Source organism: Montipora foliosa, chromosome 9, assembly GCF_036669935.1.
Source record: "Montipora foliosa isolate CH-2021 chromosome 9, ASM3666993v2, whole genome shotgun sequence".
NCBI lineage: Eukaryota > Metazoa > Cnidaria > Anthozoa > Scleractinia > Acroporidae > Montipora > Montipora foliosa.
In genome coordinates, this window is record NC_090877.1 from 42,007,705 (window position 1) to 42,018,801 (window position 11,097).

The 11,097-nt window shown below is 39.1% G+C and overlaps 2 protein-coding genes and 1 long non-coding RNA gene across 4 annotated transcripts; 2 read left to right on the forward strand and 1 right to left on the reverse strand.

Annotated features, from left to right (window-relative positions):
• Positions 1 to 233: 233 nt before the first annotated feature.
• Positions 234 to 1,438, forward strand: LOC137971194 (D(1) dopamine receptor-like). The gene has a single exon (XM_068817953.1). It carries the CDS (start codon positions 275 to 277, stop codon positions 1,271 to 1,273), a length of 999 nt encoding a protein of 332 aa, XP_068674054.1. The 5' UTR covers positions 234 to 274; the 3' UTR covers positions 1,274 to 1,438.
• A 2,706-nt stretch (positions 1,439 to 4,144) lies between these two features.
• On the reverse strand, positions 4,145 to 7,253 carry LOC137970299 (uncharacterized). Of its 2 annotated transcripts, XR_011116791.1 has the most exons (3): positions 7,210 to 7,243; positions 6,121 to 7,007; positions 4,145 to 5,017 (listed from the first exon to the last, which is right to left on the reverse strand). It is a non-coding gene; the product is annotated as an uncharacterized lncRNA (long non-coding RNA). The 2 variants fall into 2 exon arrangements; XR_011116790.1 differs by having other exon boundaries at positions 6,121 to 7,253.
• Positions 7,254 to 9,623: 2,370 nt separating this feature from the next.
• LOC137971267 (D(1) dopamine receptor-like) lies at positions 9,624 to 10,921 on the forward strand. Its single transcript, XM_068818063.1, has one exon. The coding sequence runs from the start codon at positions 9,716 to 9,718 to the stop codon at positions 10,712 to 10,714; it is 999 nt and encodes a 332-aa protein (XP_068674164.1). The 5' UTR covers positions 9,624 to 9,715; the 3' UTR covers positions 10,715 to 10,921.
• The last annotated feature ends 176 nt before the right edge of the window (positions 10,922 to 11,097 follow it).

The following is an 11,097-nucleotide window of genomic DNA, read 5'->3' on the forward strand; positions in this document are numbered from 1 at the left end:
AAGGTTGTGACGACAATGGAATAAACCAGTCAGCTTGGAGTAAATGACGACGGTCGAGATCGGGGCTGTAATAAGTTCAAAAAACGCATCTGGCCTTCGTTCTGACAAACGTATACGAGAAAATTAATTTAACACTAGTGCTCTTCAGAGTGTTTATTTGGCACCTTCTTCCGGTTTCATTTTATTTCGTATACTCGAGTGTGTTATCTCCCTGAGCTTTGAACCTTTAAAAAACGTATAGATTCAAGGATTCTTCTAGCAGCTACCACTAAGTATGCCTGAATATTTCACAAACAAGTCGTCTCTGAATCTTAGCCATCCTCAAAAACTTTCCACATCTTTGCGCAGCCATTGGGACAAGGACAGAGATGAAAACTGCAGCAGAGAACTGGATTTTCTGTTTTGGATCGTAAACGGCTTCATTGGAGTTGTTATACTTCTTGGAAATTCTTTGACCTGCGCGGCGTTTCTCCGCTTTGAAAATCTTAGGCGAAGCTACATGAACCAGTTTCTTTTGAGTCTTGCAGTTTGCGACATCCTCATGGCTGTCTTGGTTACCCCAGGGTATGCTGCGTTCTGTGTCGGCTGCACTTATACCCTGACTGAATTATGTTGGGTGTTTGAAGGAGGCAAAGATATTTGCTTCCTGGCTTCGACTTTCAATTTACTCGCTATATCTTATGATCGGTATTTAGCAATGTATCATCCTCTACGCTATCAAACGCGAATGTCGCGGAAAACCATCGCTGTCATCTTGTCTGCCGTGTGGATAACACCTGTTAGTCTCGCGTCTGTGCGCAATATCTGGTCGCACGCTCAACCAAGGGACGTAGTAGAGGAGTGGAACAGAATCTATTCTTACTTTATACTTTTTGTCTTCGTTATCGTGCCAATTGTTATCGTCAGTTTGATCAATATTGCAATTCTTGTCTCTGTTCAGAAACAAAGGCAAAAGATAACGGTGCTCAACGGCAAAAATGACAAAGGGAAACACAGGAGAAAACAGTATCTACAAATACACAAAGGGACTCTTTCATGTGTATTGGTAGTTATAACATTTGTCTTCTGTTGGATACCGAGAGCTTTTTATTTTATTTTTTATCTTTTCAATCGTCCTGAGCTGGTAACCCCACTTCTTCGGAAATTGTCAGTCACTTTTCTTCTGTTTCAATCATCGACAAATCCCCTAATTTATTCTTTCTACAGAAGGGAGTTTCGACAGGCTCTCAAAATTTTAATCAAATGTCAGCAAAACTCTCCATCAAGTAGGTAGTTTGATCATCTGATCAGGTCTCTTTGTTTTCCACATAATATCTCAAGCCTCCGTTTAAAGATTTGTTGTAATAATATATTTGAACGTTACATCAAAATCGCACTCGTAATGTTCTGGCTTCCTGAATTTTTAAAGTTTATCATGGTAAAGTTCGCCTAAGATTCCAAAAACACCACCATCAATTTTAATTAAAAAGTTAATTTTGTTCCAGATAAATTACAAGGTACTAATTGATCAAGTCTGTTCGGCCCACGTCATTAAAACCATCTTCTTCAGAGAAACTCTTTCGCAATAGTCAATTGCGAAGACACCTGCGTAGTTTTTTTCGTACTGTTTTCTCAGTTTGCTCTGAACATAGTTAATAGAGGGGACTGCTTTTGAAGCTCAGCAAACGTTAACTGGAAAGGAGCAAACAAATGCCAAGATTTATGTTGGAAAGTCTACGACCGTGCACAATCTTTTTGTTTTGCGCTTATACACTATAATGCATGAATTACGTAACCAACACGTTTCTATTGGTTAGTTCCTCAGTACGGAGTAAACAAATATTGTGTTTTGTGCACAGTCAAGGCGAAAAAAGAGAACAAAAACCTACAACAAAGAAATTGTTGGGTTTCATAACCATTCCCCTCTATTACCTATGCTCTGAATGAGTTTTCTCACACTATTTTCTCGGTTTGCTCTGAAAAAAGTAGACTGTTTCTTTTTCACATCCAAAAAGAATTTTAGGAAGGTATAAATCGGGTATTTGCAAAACAATGGGAAGTTGAACTCTTACATCGCATATCGCAAAACTTCAGGATTTAGAAAGCGACAAAAAAGAAGTAATAGTGTAGGAACAATCGCATATCTGTCAACAAGAACCTTTTCCTACAGGGCACAAGAAGTGCTTGAGCGAACGGTACTAGAGCGAAAGGCGAAATTAAAAAGGGTTTCTGTGAGCTAGAGGAGGTTCCAACGACTTGTGTTCCGCGAAATCGTGCAAATTTGAAGTAGAAATGTGCGGAAATCTTGAAAATACTTTCCTTGGATAATTTCATTTAAGACGATCACTTCATACACTGCCACTGGATAAAGTCTTTCTTCCTCTCGGAACAAGCGAGATTTCTTCGCAGCCAAACGGTAGATCGCGAAAGAAAGACTTCGTGTGGCGGCTTTCGTGATTAAAAACCGCGGAATAAAGAAACAGCTACACTACTATATAGTATTAATCAAACACCAGGATTGGCCTATTAGTGGACGAACTCGCCCGCCAACAATGAGAAATATTTGGTTACATCAAACAAGTTGATAATAAGATAACTTAACAATGCACCATAAGAATACATTTTGTAGCGGACGTTTCGAGGTGACTTATCCATCGGGTCAAATTGTCCTACCCAGGAACAACTGGGGCCTCGCTCTGACGCTCAAAACGTCAGCTGACAAATAATCTTACTTGCCGTGACTAACCATTATCATCTTTTCATAACACCAAATTATTTGTCTCACTCGCCCGTGCACCGGTGGCTCAGTTAACGTTCGGTATATGGCATTTTCGTTTCTAGAGTTCTGGCCCCAGTTTTAAAAGACCGAGTAACTTTATCCAACGGAGGATTCACTGTTCGATATAAATTACATACGTATTCCACATTAAAAGCTAACCTAGATTTTCGGGTAGTGACTTATCCATCGAGTAATGTTGTCCGACCTGAGAACAACTAGGGCCTGATTTTCTTTTATTAGCTCATATACCGTATGTCCTTTTATGGAAACAGATTGTTGTAAAAATTGCAAAAGTTTAGAGTCATGAAATTTCATACAATTATTCCAATCGCGCTTGTTGGAAAGGAGATTGGTTACAGCCAACTCGACGCTACGCCTTGTTGGCTATTTACTAGATAGTAGATTTAGCAGGCCAACGACAGGCTATTGCTTGTCATGAAAGCTCGAAAATTATTTTATTCTAACTTGTCTTCCTCGACATCTGTATATAGCGCGCAAGGAATGAGCTGAAACAGAAGCCTATGACTAGGAACGAAGAAGAACGGTATATTTCTTTTACGGCGTTTTCGCAGACCGACTTATTCCCGTGAATGAGACTCCCTCAGGAGCCCAATGGCCAATCACGAGAAACTTACTTGACGTCATAGCGCCACCGAACCGGAACTGCCTTTTTTTGTGGAAAAGGTAGTCTAAATATAGATCGGTCTGTAAAAATGCCATGGCATAGGCTTACAATGGGATTTATTTGCTCCAAACCAAACAAAGTCGTTTTTTTGATTTTTTAGTTTATCACATAGGGGGCAAATTTACCGAATGCTGATTGGCTGAGACGGAGGGCATTTTTCCTTAATTGGTAATCAAGAGGGCATGATTACTTGATTCTGACAGGTTAACAGTTGCTTATCCATAGCAAGCGAATTTACAAGAGAATCCTCTTCCAGATTAAGCTACTTTTTTGCCCACATATAAAATACATTGACGCGCCCTTTCTGTTGACAGCAACGATTTACATGTATTTAATTGAACTTTATACGAATGGGAGAGCGTTGATTGTAATTTGTCGCGGCACTGAACTGGCTTCCCCAAATAATTTCCCCCCTTTATGGGATAAACATGTAATCGCAATTAGCCCTCGTGCAATTAAGGCTTAATTTTACTTGTATTTTCAAAGTATTCCAAATTGCCCTCCGCTGTTGTCTCCGCTCCGTTTTTTTTGTTTTTTGTTTTTGCTTTGTGGCACTGTCGTTGTCGTAGCAGTCGTCTTTGCTGACGCTCTCAATTCTCTTGGTCAAGGATAATACACCGTGGGCTGGAATATTTTGATGAAAAAAAACAAACTGAATATTGTCACAGCTTTGCGCCACACTAAAATTCTCAACAGCAGTATCTGTAAATGCGTGGTTTATTAGCAAAGAAATTCATTTGCCTGTATAGGTTCAGCTAGCCAAGATTACCTTTGACTTTTCTTACAATCAATATTTATTAATTCATTTTTTTGGCTTGTTACAAATTTTGATATCGAAGAATATAAATATACAAAGATACAAAATAAATACGAAAGAAGATACAGTTTTGGGAGGCACTTCTTACAAATATCTGCAGTTAAAAAATTTGCCATTTGAAATAGGAGTTTTGAAGTTTTGTCTTTTGCGTTGCAATAGTCTTTCGCATGAATATCCAAGATCATAATCGACAACTTGTGAGTGAAAAAGGCGGAAGTCAATTGAAGAGCTGTTAAACTCGACATAAGTCAAGAAAATTGGTGGGTGTCATTGGGAAGAACAAAATAGGATCGCATTATGCAAAATTTGGGAAAATAAATGATTTTGACGACTCTTTAGCCCTGTTTACCCACCACGCTATCACGGCAATGAAAAGTTTGAGCCTTTTGCCATAAAATTTAAAACTAAGTTCAATTAAAAATCAATTTTATAATACACGCCTCTAAAACAGGGGTCGCAGCATGCATGCTCTCGGTTTAACAAGCGACCCAGCATGCACTCGGACAAAACTGGGATACTTAGAAGCCTGCAACCAGGATGAAAACTGAAAAGGGAATAAAAAGTTGAAAGATGTTCATGTCACCATTTCCATCTACTACCTGCATCACCAAACTGAAACTTTGCGAAATTTACACGACTAAACTACAATTGAGAAGAGTGTAACGGTTGAAAATGTTCCTTGGAGAATCGACGACACTGGCGAATTTCTTCCCACGCGCAACCTGTCAACTGAACCTTGCTATCTTTGCCGGGATTTCTAAAAGGACAAAAACAAGGAGGACACTAATTAGCAGAGCTCGTGTCTAACAAAAACCACCACCACCATAAGTTATGCAATCCTTTGATTAAGATGGATTTTTTTGGTGAGCGACTATTCTTGGCGAGATTTCAAGTGATGAGCTGCACGGACCTTAAGAACGAGAAGTTTTTAATTAAGGAGCATCGGATGGAAACCGGAAGAGAACATTTCGCATGCCACGTCAGCAGCGCCTCTCAGATTTTTACACTCATCATATCCAATAAAGGAAAAAATACTTAGCAACATAAAATATGGTAGCGTCAAGAGAAGATAAACGAGAAAACAGCTCACTTGGCTCAAAAACGTCTCTTGCTTGAGTTTCCCTTGTCATGCACGAATTGTATCGTTAACACTAAGCTTCCGCTTCGTATTTACAATAATTTAGCAAGCGTTGGTGTTCGTATTATTTTCTTTTTAGTAAGGATACACACAAGTCAAGAAGTGGGATTTAAGGGGCACTGTGACAGGGATCACCAGTATTTCTAGTTACAAGGGATGTTGGCTAAGAGTCGAGGACATTCTTTTTCGTTGTTCTAAAGAAGATGGATAGGTGGACATTTGGTAACTCTTAACATTGGCGCGCGACTCACTACTTGAAATTTTGGAAATAACCGACTTTGAGTGCCAAAGGGTATTCTTATGCAGTTACCATACAAATTTTACTTTTGATCCATATTACTCTACCGGCTTGCTCTATCGTGAATTAAGTATCTAACACACACGAAAAAAAAGAAAACAAAGAAACCTCTGAAATTCCATGGAATTCAGTACTGACCTACGCCCCTAAGAAAAGATAGTAGAGTCCTGGGTGGTTCTTCAATCATTCCAATGCAGAGTTTCTTGGCTAACCCTGCCATAGAATCTGTCCCACCTAATAAACACAACTAAAATATCTACGACCAACCGATTGACCCAGGAAAACCCCCCCGTCACACTCCACGCATAGTGTAAAAGAAACAGAGTCGTTTACAAGGGTTGCCATAATTAGTCGAGCATGAGTATCGCATTTGCCGCGAGCGACACGCGCGGACCAAAGTCTTAAAGAAAAGCACGGCTCTCACCTTCTCCGGGATAGCCTGTAAACTCTCCATTTCTCATATGGCTCGAGGAATAAAACTCAACAGCTATTACACCTTCGAACATCTGCTTCCCTAATTCTCCGGTTAAACATGAAACGCGTTAGTGATGTATTGGTATATTTGTTAATTTAAACACAGGCAAATTATTTCTTAACTGTCAGGCTACCGAGATGCAACTTGTTTTGCCTGGCATACACTTTTCTCAACAGCAACGGTGAATTGGTTCTTTTCTGATTTTAAAGCAAACCATTTTTAAGTTTTTTTATACTTATGCAACTCGATAACTGAGGAATAAAACTCAACAGCTGTTACACCTTCGAACATCTGCTTCCCTAATTCTCCGGTTAAACATGAAACGCGTTAGTGATGTATTGGTGTATTTGTTAATTTAAACACAGGCAAATTATTTCTTAACTTTCAGGCTGCCGAGATATAACTTGTTTTGCCAGGCATACACTTTTCTCAACAGCAACGGTGAATTGGTGCTTTTCTGATTTTAAAGCAATCTATTTTTAAGTTTATACTTATGGAACTCGATAACTGAGGAATAAAACTCAACAGCTATTACACCTTCGAACATCTGCTTCCCTAATTCTCCGGTTAAATATTAGTAGTGAGAAGTTATTGCTGTTTTAGCTATTACTTTTCATTATGTCCAGACACGTACTGCTGCAGATCAGTTTTCTCAGTCTAGGTTCCAGACCCCTATTGTTTACGATATATATATAGTTTTCAAAAATTGTAACGGTCACTTTTGAAAATGTGTGATCACTAGCATACGAAATGTCAAGTTTTATAAAAATGCGTTGGAATACAATGTTTATCACCCACCGCTGTTTGTGTTATTTTCTTAATCAAGCTACGATGGCCTAAGAACAAGAGTTTAAACATGAAACGTTAGTGATGTATTGGTATATTTGTTAATTTAAACACAGGCAAATTATTTAGTCAGTTAATTTTCAGGCTACCGAGATGCAACTTGTTTTGCCTGGCATACACTTTTCTCAACAGCAACGGTGAATTGGTTCTTTTCTGATTTTAAAGCAATCTATTTTTAAGTTTTATACTTACGGAACTCGATAACTGAGGAATAAAACTCAACGGCTATTACACCTTCGAACATCTGCTTCCTTTAATTCTCCGGTTAAACATGAAACGTTAGTGACGTATTGGTGTATTTGTTAATTTAAACACAGGCAAATTATTTCTTAACTTTCAGGCTGCCGAGACGCAACTTGTTTTGCCTGGCATACACTTTTCTCAACAGCAACGGTGAATTCAGTGAATTGGTTCTTTTCTGATTTTAAAGCAAACCATTTTTAAGTTTTATACTTATGGAACTCGATAACTGAGGAGTAAAACTCAACAGCTATTACATCTTCGAACATCTGCTTCCCTAATTCTCCGGTTAAACATGAAACGTTTGTGATGTATTGGTGTATTTGTTAATTTAAACACAGGCAAATTATTTCTTAACTTTCAGGCTACCGAGATAAAACTTGTTTTGCCTGGCATACACTTTTCTCAACAGCAACGGTGAATTGGTTCTTTTCTGATTTTAAAGCAATCTATTTTTAGGTTTTATACTTATGGAACTCGATAACTGAGGAATAAAACTCAACAGCTATTACACATTCGAACATCTGCTTCCCTAATTCTCCGGTTAAACATGAAACGTTAGTGATGTATTGGTGTATTTGTTAATTTAAACACAGGCAAATTATTTCTTAACTTTCAGGCTACCGAGATAAAACTTGTTTTGCCTGGCATACACTTTTCTCAACAGCAACGGTGAATTGGTTCTTTTCTGATTTTAAAGCAAACCATTTTTAAGTTTTATACTTATGGAACTCGATAACTGAGGAATAAAACTCAACAGCTATTACACCTTCGAACATCTGCTTCCCTAATTCTCCGGTTAAACATGAAACGTTAGTGATCGATGTATTGGTGTATTTGTTAATTTAAACACAGGCAAATTATTTTGTCAGTTAACTTTCAGGCTACCGAGATGCAACTTGTTTTGCCTGGCATACACTTTTCTCAACAGCAACGGTGTATTGGTTCTTTCCTGATTTTAAAGCAAACCATTTTTAAGTTTTATACTTATGGAACTCGATAACTGAGGAACTGGGAAATTTAGAATGCCCAATTGTAGCTGTGTAAAATTTAATTCCGGGCTAATTGATTTCTCAGCATGTTACAGGGAGGCACATTCAATATTAATCACAGACTTATCAATTTCCTAGCTGCTATCATGATATCCTAATATCATGAAATTGAACCTAACAGCAGTTATTTTACCTCAACGTTTGAGCGTGAGCCTGTATACCGGGAAGGCTTCCAGCACCGAATTCCCCGACGTCAACTTTGTTTACTGCCTCCGTAACTCGTTTGAAAACATGAATACAGAAATCCATGACATTCAGACGAAGACTGCTCAATTAACCCCCCACAGAGGCCAACCAAAGTTATTCCGTAAGCTTCGTCCACGTTTTTACCAGAATTTCGGACGGCGAGTCTAATCTGCAGGTCACAGGTCGCAGGTCACAGGTTGCAGGTCATTGTTTCACCAATACAGAAAGTATCCTAAACATTCTTAAAAGCTAACCTTAGGCCTATTAGGCCTAAACAAAAGTTTTTAGGCCTAAGGTTAGCTTTTAAGAATGTTTAGGATACTTTCTGTATTGGTGAAACAATGACTGCGACATGTGACTTGCGACCTGCGATCTGCAGATTAGACCCGCCGAATTTCGGAACGTGATCACCATTTTCCCGCAAAAAATTACCGACTTGAAGGCGACAAATCTCTCTTCGAAAGAGCTGAAAAAACGTTCCTTCGACAAATTGGCTAACATTTTACCCTGGATGCCAGAGGTCTTCTCGCTCACCAGCGGCGAGGAGCGTCGAAGTAGTGCTGGTCGGCGAGAGACGACGGGGACCTGTATCATTTTTCCCCGCGTGAGAGAGAACGAAAAATGGTTCCGTGTCCCAGCACTAACCGCCACTGTCGATACGCGCAAACGAACTGAAATAGATTTGTGTTCCCCACAAAATTCATCTCGCCCCTAAATATGGTCATTCAATAAAAATTAACTACTTTTTTTCTGCTTAACGTAAGTTCACAGTACAATCTGATCGATCCTGAATGCTTTAACACTTTTCTGAATACGAAACACCTTTTGTGTGGAGACGTCCGGCCCAGAATTCCTGAGTCGGCTTAAGCTCCTCATGTAGGTTCAAATCCTGCCTAGGAATTTGATTTTTCAGTTGCCCTTAGACAAGCAACTACTGTTCAAATACAAGGTTGTGACGACAATGGAATAAACCAGTCAGCTTGGAGTAAATGACGACGGTCGAGATCGGGGCTGTAATAAGTTCAAAAAACGCATCTGGCCTTCGTTCTGACAAACGTATACGAGAAAATTAATTTAACACTAGTGCTCTTCAGAGTGTTTATTTGGCACCTTCTTCCGGTTTCATTTTATTTCGTATACTCGAGTGTGTTATCTCCCTGAGCTTTGAACCTTTAAAAAACGTATAGATTCAAGGATTCTTCTAGCAGCTACCACTAAGTATGCCTGAATATTTCACAAACAAGTCGTCTCTGAATCTTAGCCATCCTCAAAAACTTCCCACATCTTTGCGCAGCCATTGGGACAAGGACAGAGATGAAAACTGCAGCAGAGAACTGGATTTTCTGTTTTGGATCGTAAACGGCTTCATTGGAGTTGTTATACTTCTTGGAAATTCTTTGACCTGCGCGGCGTTTCTCCGCTTTGAAAATCTTAGGCGAAGCTACATGAACCAGTTTCTTTTGAGTCTTGCAGTTTGCGACATCCTCATGGCTGTCTTGGTTACCCCAGGGTATGCTGCGTTCTGTGTCGGCTGCACTTATACCCTGACTGAATTATGTTGGGTGTTTGAAGGAGGCAAAGATATTTGCTTCCTGGCTTCGACTTTCAATTTACTCGCTATATCTTATGATCGGTATTTAGCAATGTATCATCCTCTACGCTATCAAACGCGAATGTCGCGGAAAACCATCGCTGTCATCTTGTCTGCCGTGTGGATAACACCTGTTAGTCTCGCGTCTGTGCGCAATATCTGGTCGCACGCTCAACCAAGGGACGTAGTAGAGGAGTGGAACAGAATCTATTCTTACTTTATACTTTTTGTCTTCGTTATCGTGCCAATTGTTATCGTCAGTTTGATCAATATTGCAATTCTTGTCTCTGTTCAGAAACAAAGGCAAAAGATAACGGTGCTCAACGGCAAAAATGACAAAGGGAAACACAGGAGAAAACAGTATCTACAAATACACAAAGGGACTCTTTCATGTGTATTGGTAGTTATAACATTTGTCTTCTGTTGGATACCGAGAGCTTTTTATTTTATTTTTTATCTTTTCAATCGTCCTGAGCTGGTAACCCCACTTCTTCGGAAATTGTCAGTCACTTTTCTTCTGTTTCAATCATCGACAAATCCCCTAATTTATTCTTTCTACAGAAGGGAGTTTCGACAGGCTCTCAAAATTTTAATCAAATGTCAGCAAAACTCTCCATCAAGTAGGTAGTTTGATCATCTGATCAGGTCTCTTTGTTTTCCACATAATATCTCAAGCCTCCGTTTAAAGATTTGTTGTAATAATATATTTGAACGTTACATCAAAATCGCACTCGTAATGTTCTGGCTTCCTGAATTTTTAAAGTTTATCATGGTAAAGTTCGCCTAAGATTCCAAAAACACCACCATCAATTTTAATTAAAAAGTTAATTTTGTTCCAGATAAATTACAAGGTACTAATTGATCAAGTCTGTTCGGCCTACGTCATTAAAACCATCTTCTTCAGAGAAACTCTTTCGCAATAGTCAATTGCGAAGACACCTGCGTAGTTTTTTTCGTACTGTTTTCTCAGTTTGCTCTGAACATAGTTAATAGAGGGGACTGCTTTTGAAG

Bases quoted from the DNA above. Each gene is read 5' to 3' on its own strand.
- LOC137971194 (XM_068817953.1), top strand. From the start codon at position 275: ATGCCTGAATATTTCACAAACAAGTCGTCTCTGAATCTTAGCCATCCT.
- LOC137971267 (XM_068818063.1), top strand. From the start codon at position 9,716: ATGCCTGAATATTTCACAAACAAGTCGTCTCTGAATCTTAGCCATCCT.